At 40.1% G+C, this 16,912-nt stretch overlaps 1 protein-coding gene across 2 annotated transcripts in view; it reads right to left on the reverse strand.

Moving 5' to 3' along the window:
• Positions 1-16,912, reverse strand: part of LRIG2 (leucine rich repeats and immunoglobulin like domains 2) — a 58,664-nt gene that overhangs the window by 27,317 nt on the left and 14,435 nt on the right. For both annotated transcript variants that reach the window (XM_084755371.1, XM_084755370.1), the window contains exons 3-11: positions 15,085-15,159; positions 14,720-14,854; positions 13,629-13,772; positions 13,372-13,515; positions 12,710-12,853; positions 12,394-12,537; positions 7,083-7,163; positions 5,151-5,222; positions 4,825-4,893 (exon numbers count right to left, since the gene is read on the reverse strand). In XM_084755371.1, the coding sequence (XP_084611497.1) occupies positions 4,825-4,893; positions 5,151-5,222; positions 7,083-7,163; positions 12,394-12,537; positions 12,710-12,853; positions 13,372-13,515; positions 13,629-13,772; positions 14,720-14,854; positions 15,085-15,159 (1,008 nt within the window). The remainder of the gene's footprint in view (positions 1-4,824; positions 4,894-5,150; positions 5,223-7,082; positions 7,164-12,393; positions 12,538-12,709; positions 12,854-13,371; positions 13,516-13,628; positions 13,773-14,719; positions 14,855-15,084; positions 15,160-16,912) is intronic.

A 16,912-nucleotide genomic window follows, 5' to 3' on the forward strand; every position in this document is an offset into this window, starting at 1 on the left:
AGGACAAATGAATTAGGGAGTGAATCTGCTCAAATACTTACATAAAATGCTATAATAAAACCTATTGTGTACAATCAATATATTCTAATTAAAAATTTAAGAAATTATTTTGCCATAACATATAATCAACCTTAGGGAGGTTACAGAAACACCTAGGAGCTATCTGGGTATCACCAAAGGCCATCCAAGTACAGATAAAATAGTACTTCCATGCAGTGTTTTTCAGACCACACGGTTACTATTTGGGGGTCTATTAGTCCCTGGAGAGTCCCCAATGGAGGATAAGTGGTCTGAAAGTAAAGTAGATAAAATGAGATATGGTCTGGCAGAGGTGGATGGACAGATGCAGAAGGGGGATTTTTTCAAAGAGACTTATCAAAAGACTCAAGTGGACTGGTTAAGAAGAGAAAGAGAAGTAACAATGGGAAAGGAGCGATCGTAACAAGAACCAGCACAAAGAGACCTTAAGTTCCCCCCAAATAGGACAATAAATTCCCAATAATTATGAAGTGGACAGAGTGAGCAGAACATTCCCTGTAAGAACAGAGAAGTTCCTGTAGGAAAAACAGAATCCAATCAAGAAAACAGAAACTCTACAGAGTACAAAGAATATCTACACCAAAGAGTCAGGAAACAATCCCTACTCAGCAAAGAGGCCCAGGAAGACCTCTAGCAGAGCAGGTGCCCCTGATAAAAAGTGTGGCACTCTGCCCAGTTCAGAAACCACACTCAGAACCTCAAGAATCAAAATCTCTCCTTAGCAGCTCCAATGGATGTCTGTCCAGAGCAATGGTCCACTAGTCTGACACACCATTGGATCCCCGATCAATCAGTCAGGAATGAAGACAAAGCCTTCAAAGGTGTACATTTGGGAGACCTGGGTGAGAGGTCCAGGGGTCCAATGATGAATCTGATCCTATCCGGGCCACAACCCCATAGCTGCTAAAGGAAGTTATTCAATACTTGTTAAAGCATAGTGAGGTATAGTGTAGTCAAGACTATCTCCCAGGCATAGAGATCATTGCAATGAAATGCTACAACAGAGGACAGAAGCTGGGCTCAACTCCAATTACAGCCAACAGCGAACTGGAATGTTTAGCCAAAAAGAAGGACGGGTGGGAGTCAGTAGGTGGACTCAGAACTCAGGTCGTTTCTAGCTAAAACAATCTAGAAATACTCTTGCTAAAGGCAAGCCAGAGTGGACAGACATCACCTGGGGAATGGTACAGAAGGAAAAGTGTGATTTATCTAGGCTATCTAGAGATACCCAGATATGTACATGGGAGGATCCTTGCTGAACTTTTAGATTCAGCAAAGTTTTAAATAAAACTTTAAAAAATACTAGATGGGCCAGGGTGGAGTGGCACATGTCTTTAATCCCAGCACTCAGGAGGCAAAAGCAGGTGGATCTCTGAGTTCAGTGCCAGCCTGGTCGACAGACACACACACACACACACACACACACACACACACACACACACACACACACACACCTACACCTAAAAGAGTCAGGAGCCTGACTGAAGTTTGTTCAAATACTTGTCCCTTGTTAACTTTCCTAATGAATCTTTATATTGAAACTATACAAGCCTACTATCCAAAGCATACATTGAACTAGGTTCTCGTAATAGTTAAAGCTTTTTTGTTGACCCTCAGACTATACTGGTATAAAAAAGATAGACAGATTTGTAGTTGAAATGAATCCTTATAAATTAGCTAAGCTTAGAGGTAAATCCAAATACTTTAGAAGATCCCTCTAATTTCTGTAACATAGCAAAAAGTAACTAATGATTGTTTTTCAAAGCTTTTTGACAGGGTCTTGTGTAGCCCAGGCTGACCTCAAACTAGATAGGTACTTGAGGATGACTTTAAACGTTCTGACCCTCCGGCTTTTACATCTTGAGTGCTGGGATTGTAGGCATGCACCTGGTTAACACACTGCTAGGGAACAGATCCAGAGCTTCCACATGAGACAAGTATCTTACCAACTAGCTACATCCATAGTCCAGATTTTCATATTTTGATTTTTGTTGTTGGTATTTTTAGGCATTTGGTTTTACTATGTGCTTGGATCAGTGCTCAGCAATCTCTTTAAACCCTCCACATGTACATCTATTTATCCTAATTTCATCATCACTGTTTTGCAGTGCTGGGAAATAAACTCAGGACCTTGCACATGCGAGACAAGCGCCTATCTACCAAGCTATAAATCCTTGGCCCTCATCGTCTTAATTCTTTATCTTTCTTAGGATAAACTTCCTTAATATACTATGAGGTAGGAACCATGATCCAATACAGTACAAAATGAATGATGAATGAGTGTCTCAGTAAACAAATTATTTCATTGTATCTTCACATGACTCTATGTAACCACTACTCCCATTCTGAGAAGACACACTGTGTTTCCAGCTAAACAATTTGCCTACTGTGGCAAGCTGTAAGGAATGGAGGGAAGGTCTGATATAAGTTTAAAAACATATTTCTAAAAATACAAGCGAGAGGCCGGGCGGTGGAGGCGCATGCCTTTAATCCCAGCACTCGGGAGGCAGAGGCAGGTGAATCTCTGAGTTCGAGGCCAGCCTGGTCTAGCCTGGTCTACAGAGCAAGTCCAGAACACCAAGGCTACACAGAGAAACCCTATCTAAAAAAAAAACCTAAAAACAAAAACAAAGATACAAGCAAGAGGATAATAATGGTGATGTAATCTGAACAAATTATAATAAATTAAAATTAAAAAATAATAAAAACATATTTCTAGTGAGAATCACTTCTTAAATCTTCCAACCTATTACAAATCAATCCTTTAAAATGAAATTGTTTAGATTTTTATTTACCATGTATGTGGGCACACATGCTGGGGCAGGGGGAGCATACACAAATGTCTTTTTTTGTTTTAATTATTAAACAGGGTCTCTCTTTATAATCCTGGCTGTCCTGGAACTTACTACATAGACCAGCCTAGCCTCGAAGTCAGAGATCTGCTGGCCTCTGCCTCCCAAGTACTGGGATGAAAGGCCTACACCATTATGTCCGGCTTCACGCCATGCTCTTATGTGGAGGGCTACGTGGAAAGAGGATTAGTGGGAGTTGTAGAGGGATAAGAGGACAAATGAATTAGGGAGTGAATATGCTCAAAATACTTACATAAAATGCTATAATGAAACCTACTGTGTATAATCAATATATCCTAGTGCAGAGAACGACTTGTGAGGCTGGATGGCAGGCACCATTGCTCACTAATCACTGCATCATGTTACTTGTCCAAGATTAAGTCTTTTATAAACAACAACAAAGATGTCATGAACTATCAAATTATTGTAAAAGTTTCTAAAAGCTTTCTCTTCTTTTCTTTTTTTTTTTATTTTTTTTTTTATTTTATTTTTTTAAGATATATTTATTTATTGTTATGTACAAAGTGTTCTACCTGCATGTATCTCTGCAGGCCAGAAGAGAGCATCAGATCATGTTATAGATGGGTGTGAGCCACCATGTGGTTGCTGGGAATTGAACTCAGGACCTCTGGAAGAGCAGCCAGTGCTCTTAACCTCTGAGCCATCTCTCCAGCCCCCTCTGTTCTTTTCTTAATCACTGGTTTGACATGAACTGATTCTACTGCATGTCTCTTGAGTAGCCCCTAAGTTGTTTAAAATAAAATGATTTTTTCCAATACCAGTTTAAATTAATAAGAATTCCCAGCTAACTTCCTTCACTCAGAAAAATCTCTTAACTAATAAAACCAATCCTAGGGAGCTAGAGAAATAGCTTCGCAGTTAAGCACTCTTATAGAGGACCTTGACTTGTTATCCAGCACCCCCAAGGCAGCTCACAACCACCCACAACTCCAGATCCAGATGATTCAATGCCTTCTTTGACCTCCTTGAACTCATGTACGCATGCATGTGATACATTTACATACACTTAGCACATACACATAGAATAATCTTTAAAGGCAATTTTTTAAAAATTACATAGGAGGTTCTGGAGAAGTGGCTCAGTGGTCAAAAGCACTGCTCTTTCAGAGGACCTAGGCTCAGTTCCTCGCACCCACATGGCAGCTCACAACTGTCTGTACAATATCAGTTCCAGAGGCTCTGAAACCCTGCTCTGTCCTCCACAGGCCCCAGGTATGTACATGATACAGAGACATACATGTAGGCAAAACACCCATACACGTTTTAAAAATTACCTTAAAAGTTGTACTTGAAAAAAAAGTATAAAACACTTATCTTTTTTCTACCACAACATTTAATGTATCTGAACATTATAGTAGTTTAAACACATTAAAATTGGTAACACAAAATCTTAGGCCAATTTCACAAATAAAGAAAAAAAAAATCAGCTGTTACCCACTTTAACCCCATCATAGGGTAAAAACTAGAGACATGTATTTCTGACAGTCCAGAAAGTAAAGTACACACGGAAGCCCAGAAATGGCGCTAAGGTTTCCCACTTGTGAGCACACACTCCTGATTGTTAAGTGCTGGGTTATCTCTAAATGACACCACCACTGAAACAACTCAAGTGTTAACACTTTTCTATCTCTTGCTTAAAGCATATGCTTCTGAAATACATCTGAGTCACCTTCTTTACTTTACAGGCAATGAGGCGATGGAGAGACTGCTCAGTAGTTAAGAACACTGTCTGCTCTTTGGAAAGACCCAGGTTCAATTCCCATCACCCACACGAAAGCTTACAATTATCTGTAACTCCAGTTCCAGAGGATCTGATGATCTCCCCTGGCCTCTATGGGCACCAGGAATACAAATGGTATACTTTACATACAGTGAGTACTAACAACTAAAAGAGGGGGAAAAATTTACTTACAGTTCCTTTAAGTGAGTCTGAGAGAAAGCATTTTCTTGAATAGACATTATAGCATTGTTGTTCAAATCTCTGAAATCAAAAGAAATGGAATATCAATAACTATTTCTATAGTGAAGCTACATAAATGCTTAAATGCTCTTGAACACCTCCAGCTGACAGTTTCAGTATACAACTCTGGCTGGCCCTATACTTGCTATGTAGACCAGGCCGGCCTCAAACTCACAAAGATCTGTCTGCCTCTACCTCCTGAGGACTGAGATTAAAGGCAGGCACCATCACCCCTTCACAAAGATTATACAGTGAGTAAAAATACATGAAATACTTACAGGTACTCAAGGGATTCAAGACCAATGAATGCTCTCTGTGTAACTGACTTAATCTGGTTTCCTTGCAAGATTCTGAAATAAAATTACATTCATTAAATATTAAAAATTAACACAAAATTGAATGTGCTTAATGTTTACATCGTGGCATGTTAACATATTCTTTAAAATTATTTTTAGTTATGTATCTGTGTGTATATGGTGGGGGAGAGGTATGTGCATGCTGTGTGCTGTGCCTGGGGAAGACCCCCTGAAGTGGAAGTTACAGGTGCTTATGAGCCACCTAATATGGGTACTGAGAACCCAACTCAGGTTCTCTGTAAGGGCAGAAAGCATTCCTAACCTCTGAGCATCCCTTTAGCCCCTTTAATGGCTTTACTGAGATATCACTAAGGGAAAAATTATTCACACTAAATTGTAGCTTAATGAAAGCTAGCATTTTTAAGTTGTGAACTTACTCATTAATCCAAAGCATAACATGAAAGTGTCTATTAAGATCTCATAGCTCAATGAAAGTCCTCTGAACAATCATCCTAGCCACTAAAATACTGAAAGCTTGCCTAAGCTAAGTGAGGTTAAAGTTCCCACTTCTCTCCTTAATAACACATGGTCAGATTAAAGACATTGAGACAAGTATTTATCTTTGGAGAAATTCTTCTCATAGGAGACCTAAAATGTTTCATGGGAGAGTATTTTCCCCTATTATTAAGCTGATTCCCCAGACATCTCACATCATTAAACACACTGCCAGGTCTACTACATTTTCTCAGAGCATTTCTCTTACTTGAATGGAAAACTCTGTATTCAGTAACTTATTTAAATCCCGTAAGATTGAGAATGTAAACTTGTCCAGGCACTATGGAAATCAGTATGGAGGCTCCTCCAAAAACTGACAACAGAGCTACCATATGGCCAGCTGTGCTACTGGTAGGTACTTAAGGATTCTAAGTCAATATGCCTCAGAGACACTTACACAGCCATGTTCACTGCTGCACTACTTGCAACAGCCAAGAAATGGGCCAGCCTAGATGTCCATTAAAACACATGGACAAAGAAAAGGCAACACATATATACAATAGAATTTTATGCAGCCAAAAAATAAAAATAAAATTTTGGCATTTGCAGGAAAATGGATGCAACCAAACATTTTCTCTCACATGCAGAACCTAGACTTAGAATTACATATGGGGGGAGAGGGAGGTTGTAGGTCATGAACCTAGAAAAGGGATTCTGAGAGTGGAAGAACAGACCTAAAAGGAAGATGGGAAATAGAGAATGGTGCATATGTCATAGGAACGCAAAAGGAACTCCCTGGATGTAAAAAGGGAACCACCCACAGCAGGGAGGAAGTGAGAAGAGGACAGTAGGGAAGGGGAGTAAATGACAACAAAGAATAATGAAACGTATGCATGAACATGCCATGATGGAACCTATCTTTTACAATGTAACCTGAAAGTAATTATGATAAAAAGTAAATTTCCATAGGAATACTTTATAAATAAAAAGTGCTGGCCCATAGGGGCTCATAGAGACTGAACAGCCAACCAGAGATCATGCGTGGGATGGACCTTAGGCCCTCCTCACATTTCTAACAGCTGTCTAGCCTCAATAAAAGATGAACCTAGTCTTACTGCAACTTGATATGCCATGCCTGGTTGATATCCATAGGAGGAGATCTGGGGGAGGGGAGAAGAGGGATGGGGCTGGGGGGCGTGGAGGACAAATGGGAAGCTTCACTCAGGATGTAAAGTAAGTAGTTAATTAAAAAATAAAGTGCCTAAACAACAACAAACTATTTGACAAACAAAGCTCCTTCCTTTAGGAGATAACAGAAAGGCTCAGACTTTCTGGCCATAAAAATAAGCATTATCCAATAGCATTTACAACTGTTCCTTGAAAAGATATTAGGTATACACAAACACCACAGATACATACAATTTAGTGAGACTTTTGAGTCCAGCAAAGGCTTCACTAGCATCTTCTATGGCCCATGAAATGTCATTGTTTCTCAAATCTCTGAAAATGTCAAGGAGAAAAAGATTGTTAGCCAATATGACCATACCACTGGGAAGCATCCTGATATGGCAGCTTTAGGGACACATGGTAATTTCAATTCTTTTTTGTTTTTTTCTGAGACAGGGTCTCTCTGTGTAGCCTTGGCTGTCCCAGACTCGCTTTGGAAACCAGGCTGGTCTCGAACTCACAGCGATTCGTCTGCCTCTGCCTCCCGAGTGCTGGGATTAAAGGCGTGGGCTACCACCGCCCGGCTGGTAATTTCAATTCTTGAGTTATTGATGATGAAGACTCAAGCCTGCTTTTTAAAGAAATACCTGTGATAAATACAGAAACATTAATAATTAACTAAGCAGCCAGGTTAGTCCCAGCACTCAGGAGACAGAGGCAGTTTTATGTCTATGAATTCAAAGAAGCCTGACCTACATACATAGTGAGCTCCAGGACAATCAGACTTCATAGAGAGACTCAGCCTCAAAAAGATTAACCAATTAATTAACGTAGATAAGCAAACTAAGTAACCTGCTAATCATCTTCCTAGTTAACCATATCTAATTGTACTAGCCTATTAAAAATTGTAGGCAGGGTCTTACAAAAAGGAGGGTTTCAAGATACAGGTGATAGATACAGCTTGCAAGTGTAATTTAGACTCACGGGGTTCCTGGGTGCTTCAAGACTCCCTCTGGGCCCTTAAAGTTAATAGCTCTAAGAGTAATACCAACATTGATCTTCACAGCTCAAGAGCAAGCCAACATCCCCCCAGGAAGCCAAAATGATATGACCACACGCCAGAGTGATCACTATGTTTTCTTTAAAAGTATTGTCTTTTAAAATCCACTATTCCATTCTCAGAAGTACACTTTTATACATCATGTGCTGATGAAATACCAGTTATCTTAAAAGCACTTAATTACTTTTGCTTCCTAAAGCTATCTCATACTAAACTAAGGTACACACTTTCTGATTTATAAGATTATATAAAGTTTTGTGAATGCCAAAAGAGGTTTCTTCTTGATTAGCCTTCAAGTAAAATGCTAGCATAGCTCATTTTACTTTACTATATATCTTCAGGATATTCCCCTCCTCCACAGGAGAAAATAAATAGAAATTATTCATCAAGAGAGCCATGGAGGGTCATGCCTATAGTCCCAGGACCCAGGAGACTAAGACAGAAAGATGGAGAGCTCAAAGCCAGCCTGGATAACACAGCAGGATCTTGTCTCAAGAAACAAAAAAAAGGGGGGGGTGCAAAATTAATAATCAGTAGAATATGGTGGCACATATCTTTAATCCCAGCACTCTGGATGCAGAAGGAAGCAGATACGAGTTTATGTATCTACATATACAGGTATACGTGGTTTTTGTATGCATGTGTGTGCAGTGGTTTGAATGAGAATGGCCCCATGGCCTCACATGTTTGAATAACTGACTCTCAGCTGGTGGAACTATTTGGGAGAGATTAAGGGGCACGGCTTTGTTTGAGGAGGTGTGTCACTTGAGACGGGCTTTGAGGTTTCAAAAGCCCACACCAAGCCCACTCTTATTCTCTCTGACTCCATCCTGTGATTCAGTGTAAACTCTCAACTACTGCTCCAGTGTCATGCCTGTCTACCTGCTGCCTACCTGCTCCCCGCCATGATGGTTATAGACTAACCCTCTGAAACTGTACCCAAGCCCCTAGTTAACTGTTTCCCTTTATAAGTTGCCTTGGTCATAGTGTTTTACCACAGCAGTAGAATTAAGACAGAAGTTGGTATCAGGGACAGGGTATTGCAGTGACAGACCTGGCCACACTGTTGTCTTGAGATATATGGAATGCTTTGGGACTCAGAAATTAGGAAAGCAGTTGAATGCTGTAAGTAGGGCTTAATTGGGCCATCCTAGTAGGAGCATGGAAGACAGCAGTGCTGAAAACAATATGGCCTGTGGAGGTCCAGCTCAAAAGGTTTTGGAAGGGAAGAATATTAAAGACCATACTTGTGACATTTTGGCAGAGAATATGGCTTCTTTCTGCCCTTTGTACAAAAAATCTGCCAGACTAAATTGAAGAGATTTGGACTAATGTCATAGGCAGAGATGTCAAGGAGGCCTAAAAATGAGATATAAAAAGTCATCTAATAAGCCCCTTGACTTAGGCATGGAGATAAGGAACCTGAAGTTTGCCCTGCTTGGGTTTTGGTTTAGCTTGGGTCTAGTATTTTCCCACTATGCTTACCTTTCTCCCTTTTGGAACAGTAATGTATTTTCTGTGCCAATGTATGCTATAAGTATGTGATTTGCTTTTTGATTGTATAGGGGTTACAGTTATAAGACTGCCTTGAGTCTCAAAAGAGACTTTAGAAATTGAAATAGTGTTGGGACTATGAAAGACTATGAGGACTTTTGAAGTAGGACTGAATGCATTTTGCATTACGATATGGCTACAAGCTTTGGGGCCAGGGAGTGAAAATGTGGTGGTCTGAATGAGACTGGACCCCATAGGCTCCTATGTTTGAATGTTTGAGTTCCAGTTAATAGAACTACTTGGGAAAGATTGGGTGTGTCCTTGGTAGAGGGAGTGTAGCTTTGTTGGAGGAGGTGTGTCACATACCAGGCCCAATTTTTCAGTCTGCTCCCTGAGGATCAGAATGTAGCTTTCAGGTATTGTTCCAGTGCCACACCTGCCTACTGCCATGCTCCTGCCATGACGTTCATGGACTAACCCTCTGAAACTGCAAGCAAGTCCCCAATTAAATGCCTTCTTTTATAAGAGTTGCCTTGGTCATGGTGCTCTTGAGAGCAATAGAACTAAGTAACTAAGTATAATAGTAACTGAGACACTGTGTATCCTAAGTATATGAGCATTTTCTCATACTTACTGTGCCTCCTTTTCACTGGAGGTTTAGGTACCAAAGTTTGGAGCCCATCACTTTCCTGAAACCACTTATTAATTTTGAATATGATAATCACCAAGTATCCTATTTAAGAGCTGTTAAGAATCTAAATTATTAGTTGGGCAGTTGAGGTGCACACCTTTAATCCTAACCCTTGGGAGGCCAAGGCAGGCAGAACACTATGAGTTCGAGACCAGCCTGGTCTATAAAAGTGAGTTCCAGGACAGCCAAGACTATACAGAGAAATCCTGTCTCAAAAAACAAACAAATAAAAACAAAAAACAAAAAAAACAAAACAAAAATCTAAATTATAAGAACAGGGCCCATGAGAAAAGACAAAAGACATTTTTAAAGGGATGGGATAGAACCCATGTGAGACAAAAGTAGGAAGGGGACTATAAGTAGAAAAGCTTATTTGGGAAAGGAAGCAAGAGAGTGGGGGAAGAGGAGACAGGGGAGAGGAAAGGGTAGGAAAGAGAGTCAATTAAAGACTGAGCTGAGCGATGGGGGCACATGCCCATAATCCCAGTGGGGGGAGCTATAAATATAGAAGAACCCTTGCCCTAAGAAAACATGACCCTTGGTAGACTAATTGAAAAACAGAATTAAAAAACAACAACAGAAACCAGGTGTGGTAGCACTCTGGAGGCAGAGGCAGGCAGATTTCTGAGTTTGAGGACAGCCAGAGCTACACAGAGAAACCTTGTCTCAAAATAACTAAAACCAACCAACCAACCAGCCAACAAACAAAAACCAACAGAATTTGAATGGAGGTACCATGCGTGTGAGAGTAAAGCTGAGACCAGAAGCCATGCATTGTTAAATGAAAACCCTAGTGCCAGGGTAGGTTACTTCCCTACAAGTTATTGGCCAGGAAGAACCCAAAGGCACCCAGAAAAATACAGGCAACTGCTACTGCTGTTGGCTGCCTACCACAACTAGATGGTGAAGGCATCACATGCTTTGGTCTCAGGACAGAGAAACTGAACTGGAACTGGAAGCTTTCTCCCTGCTGGCTACCCTCATAGTGCGAGAGGAACAGTCATCAACAGTCTTAGCTGTGTGCAGACGACTGACCTGTAAGGTAAGATGTGCCCACTGGTATTAACATCAACAAGTCTGTTATCTACTCTGTGATTGGATTTGAGGCCCACGCCACAAACATGGTCAAAAACCCAAATGTGCCCAACATTTGACATCTAAATAATTGCTTATGACTATAGATTAGTGTTGCTATCAGCTTTGATCAGAGAAGCTTCTTTTTGGAGTGGGCCAGCAGTTAACTGCAGAGACTCATAATGAGTACTGATATTTAGCCATAAATGGGATACTGAAATCACCACACAAACACAAGCAGCACACACATGTGCACACACATGCACCAAGGCTGAGGGAATATCATGGAAGAGAGAGTGGAAAGAATGCAAGGGCAGGGTGCGGTCATCCAGGCATGACATGGCATAACAATCTTACACCACCAGATGCTGTGATTATCTATGTAACATGAGGCCCATCCTATAATGGAGGAAGAAGAGGCTCACAAGGCCGCACACCTCACTGAGGATTTACATATAGTTAATGGTTGATGGGGAGAGGAGAGAGATTTCCTTCATTCTATGGCCACTGATACCCAAGCCAGACTCCTGTAAGCAATCTTAATGAAATTCACCAGTGGTGCTGGTGTTGACTGATTTTTGGTCTTGTGTATGCTAGGAAGAGTGCTCCACTGAACAAGGCCAATAATCAATTAGCAGCAGCAGCACCACATACACAGACACTTACAAATACACACACCATTTAACCAAACATGGTGGTACATGCCTGTACCTGGAAGTTAGAGCTAAGAGTTCAGGTCCAACCTAAGCTACACATTGAGATAAGTATCTCCCAAAAGAAAAAAGAAAAAAGAAAAAAAGAAGTTAGTTTCTTTTTGGGCAAAGTCATGAAGACAGAGCTCAGTTGTAAAGTGCTGCCTAATATGATCAAGTTTTAATCTCTGGTACTGCCCCCAAAGACCCAAAAAACCACACACACACACTCACACACACGTCATGCAGCAAACTACCACAGTGAACAGAACTGCTATTGCTAATGTACCTACATCCTTGCAGACAAAAGCCAGCGGTTCTGATACACTTACTCCCCAACATGAGAAAAAGCAGATGATTGCATCCTGACACTACCAACTGACAGGAAGAGGCTTTGCTGTTAGGAGATTAAATCAGAATAAAGTATAAGCTGCTGTAATATTTATTTATAGGATAGAAAACAAAAGAAGTATGAAATACTAACATATATATATACTCATACTAGCTAGTTATTTTCGTTCATTTGCTTAAAACAAGAAAACTAAAACTTACAATGTCTGAAGATTGGAAAGAAACCTAAATACACCATCAGCAATGTGAGTGACTCTATTGTCCCCTAAATTCAATCTCTCCAGTAAGCTCAGACCCACAAAGGCAGATTCATCAAGGCGAGTTAGCTGGTTATAGGACAAATCCCTAAAAAAATAAAAAATAATGAAAGTTAGGAATTATTGTATTTGGCCCAACCCACAGATTTTACTCCATTGAGACACTAAGTTTAGTGTTTCTAACAAAAACCAAGGAAACAGGAAAGCTAGAAACAACTGACTCCATTCACACCCTCCTATGAGGCACCACTAACACTTACAGTTCAGAGAGTCTCTGGCAGAACTCCCATGCATCGGGGCTGATCCTCTCAATAGCATTTTGGCTCATATACAGTTGCTGTAACATTCGCAAGCCATACAGCCAGCCCTTGTTCACTCCTGTAAGGTTATTATGCTCCAGTTCTCTGTATAATTATAGAGAGAAGTGAGTAACTCAAAACAAGGCACTCAATACCACCCACATTTTTAAATCTCCATTAAACTCTCTTTGACTGACACTTTTTGAACGCTAGTGACCCAAGAACCTTAAGATCTAGCCCTAAAGGGACTAGGTATCTACAAAACCAACAGGCCAAGTGGTACAGGATTCCCAATCCAGATAAATTCTGGTAATTTCAAGTCAAAACAGTATGAAATGTAACTTATTTTTATGTTGAAAAGCTTAAGAATGAAAAGAAAAATACCAGTTAACTAAAAAACCTTAAAAGTCTGTATGAAAGCAAGAGGTGTGGCAAGTGTACGGCTTGGGTTCAACCTAGGAGGGAAGGAGGAAGGAGGAAAAAGTGGAGGTTGTTTGTGTACTGCACCTCACATCAGAAAGACTATCCATGCATCTCTGTTAATTAAGCAACTACCTCTTAGCTAGTAGGCATTAGAAGCCCCAGAAAGAGTCCTCACAACTATCTCCTATTCTGATACTTACAATTCTTCCATATTATTCAAGCCAAAAAACGCTCCGTCTTTGAGTTTGCTAATTCCATTCCGTTGCATTTTCAATGAGCGTAAGGAATCAAGCCCTTGGAAGGTAAGGCCTTCTACAATTTTAATCCTGTTTCTTTTCAGTTCCCTTAAAACAAACAATTTTACAGTTAGAAAATTGGCTGAATAATAATAGCAATTTAAAAGAAAAACTGCTATGTAGGAAAACTCGTCTTATAATTCATCAATTTTGTTACTCACAGGAATTGGAGATGAGGCAGTCTGAAGATTTTAGGTGGAATCATGCTAATTCGGTTCCGGTTTAATTTTACCACTAATAGAGAGTCTGATAAGTTGTCAAAGCAGCCGGCCTCCAAGGTAGTTATCCTATTATTACTCAAATTCCTAAAATGATAAGGCAGCAGCAAAAGAAAAGAAATGTGATAACTACCCAAAGTCTGTAATTCTGGCTCCAATCCTCACTTAGCTACATACATTTGACAAAGCATTTAACTGCTACTTCTACCCCTCACCCCAAGTCAAGCTCTTTTTTCACATCAGACAAAAGGCATGTGCCAAAGTTGTAATAGAGTTCATGGGAGGCACATGTCATGCAAAGGCACATCATGTCAAAAGCAATCATCATGCTTATGAACCAAAAAAGTATTTTAAACTGATGTTTTTTGTGTATATGTGCATCTTTTCTAAGATGGCTTAGCAAGTAAAAGCACTTGCCAAACAAGCTTAACAACCTGAATTCCATCCCTGGAACGCACCTAAAGATGGAGGAAAAGGCCAGGCAAGGGCGCTGCATGCCTTCAATGGCAACGGCAGAGGAGTGTCTAAGTTCAAGGCCAGCCTGGTCTACAGAGTGAGTTCCAGGACAGCCACGATTACACAGAGAAACCCTGTCTTGAAAAACCAAAAAAGAAAGAAAAATAAGGGGGAAAAAAATAAAAAACAAACAAACAAAAAAACAATTCCACACAGTTGTCCTCTGACTTCCATCACCCGGAGCACAATAACAAACAAATAAATGTTAAAAACCAAATCTCAAACTTTGCTCTCCATGTCTAGCAGTTTTTTCTGGCAACAGTGCACTCTTTCTTTTGGGTGAAGTAGTGGAATAAAGAACCCCAAAGCACAAAGCTAAGCTTGTTTTACATGCATATCAAAATTACAGTAACAGACATGAGGGAATATGGTTACCAATGAGAGATAGAAATGCACTTTAAAGTAAACCCAGAAGCAGGCAGTACACCAGTCACTGCCCAGCCCACTGTTCCCTTGCAGTTTACTCAACAAAGTATTCCCCAATCAACTGAGTAAATCTAGGTCTCTATTTTACTTACAAGTATTTCAGTGACATTCGAGGAAATGAAGATGTTTTGATTTCTGTTATTATGTTGGAACTGAGGTCTAAACTCTCAAGAGCAGAGTAAAACTGGAATGCTTCTGCATTTATTTCTGGGATAAAATTATGGACCCTACAAAACAAAGATACTAAATAATTATAGGTACTTGAAAAACAAACAACTTGTACTGTTATATTACAGTGAAAGCAAAGTGATAACAAGTATTGGTTCTCCAAGATGGGATTTCTACATATACGTATGTAATACATACATACATATGTACATATATATGTATATATGTATGTACATATATACACACACACAATTCATAATTAAATGAAAGATCTGAAATCTTAACTTACAATGAAAGTAGAGTAATATTAGGTGTTGGTTCTCCAAAATATGGGATCTCTGTTAGCTCATTGTAATTCATTTTCCTAAGCAAAAAAGAAAACAGTTTTGAAAGTTTAATGATGGAAATTACCTCTTGAATTCTGGTTTTTGGCTAAAATGCTAGTATGTTCAAATTTGTAAAGGCCTATAACTCAGGATAAATTAGACTAATATAAAACTGTGGCTCTTGAGAAACTGGATTTTTTCTTTTTTAAGATTTTTATTACTTCTAATTATATGAGGGAAAAAGGATTGTACCTGTAAGTGCAAGTGCCTTCAGAAACCAGTGGCATCAGATTGCCTTAAGCTTGAGTTACAGACAGTAGTGAGCCACCCAGTGAGAGTGTTAGGAAGCAAACTCAGGTCCTCTACCAGAACGGTATGTGTGCTTAACTGCTGAGCCACCTCTCCAGCTCTGAGAAATTAGAAATTTTAATGTGCTACTTCATAGTAATGATCTACCACTAAAATCAGTATTAGATGCTGTGGTTTTAGCACACCTGTAATCCCATTACTTGGGAAGAACATAAGGAGAATGTAAATTCAAAACCAGTCTGGATTATAGTAAAAAGACTTGATCGCAAAAAATATAATAAAGAAAAATCAGTATTACAAAGGCTTGTGCCAGATATAATGACACATGCCAGTAGCCTCACTGGCTAGCCTGGCCTACACTGCATGTTCTAGACCAGTCTGTGCTACATAGCAATATTCTTTTTTTTCTTTTTAAGAGGGTGGGGGTTGGGGGGCAGAAGAGATGTTTCCATGGTTGAAAGCACTAAGTGCTATTCTAGAAGACCTGGGTTTGATTCCCAGCACCCAAAAGGCAATCCACAACTATTTCTAACTCCAGTTCCAGGGTTTCCAACTTTCCTGTTCTGGCCTCTGTAGATCTTGCATGCATGTGGTACATAGACATACATGCAGGCTACAGGCAAACTACCCATTCACATAAAATAATAAGTTTTTAAAGGTGGGGGAGGGAGAAGTAATGTAATTATATTTTAATTTTAAAAATTAATTTTTAAAAAAGGAGGGTAGGGGGCTGGAGAGATGACTCAGAGGTTAAGAGCACCGGCTGCTCTTCTAGAGGTCCTGAGTTCAATTCCCAGCAACCACATGGTGGCTCACAACCATCTATAATGAGATCTGGTGCCCTCTTCTGATGTACAGCTATACATACAGACACAACATTGTAACATAAATAAATACATCTTTTAAAAAACAGGGAGTGGGGGGCATAGGGGAGATACAGCTCAGTGCTAGAACAGTAGGGTAGCTGTGAGCTGCCTCACATGGTTGTTGGGTACGGAACTTGAGTCCTCTGGAAGAGCATCAAGTGCTCTTAACCACTGACCCATCTCTCCAGACCTTCCTTCAATTTCTTTCACAGCATCTCTAGATTAAATATTCCCAAATTCAGGCTGGATAAATGATCCAGGCAGTAAAGTGCTTGCAATACATACCTGAGGATCCTATTCTGGATCCCGAGAACCAATATAAAAAAGCTGAACAGAGCAGTACACATCTGTACACCCAGTACGGCAGTGGGGGAAGTGGAGCTAGTTGAATCCCTGGTGATCAATGACAGCAAAACTAGCTGAATGAGTGAGGTCCAGGCTGAGAGATGCTGCCTCAAAAACTAAGGTAGAATGAGGCCAAGAATCTGAGGTCATAGGCCCTAGGACTACCATTATCCTGCCAAGTGAACAGAACGATGAAACGACTCCTAATTGCTACACCCCTACATCTCTCAAGCCTTGTCAGAGAAGCTCCTTGCAGTAGATGGTAATTAAC

Source organism: Acomys minous, assembly GCF_964271855.1.
Source record: "Acomys minous genome assembly, chromosome: 14".
NCBI classification, from domain to species: domain Eukaryota; kingdom Metazoa; phylum Chordata; class Mammalia; order Rodentia; family Muridae; genus Acomys; species Acomys minous.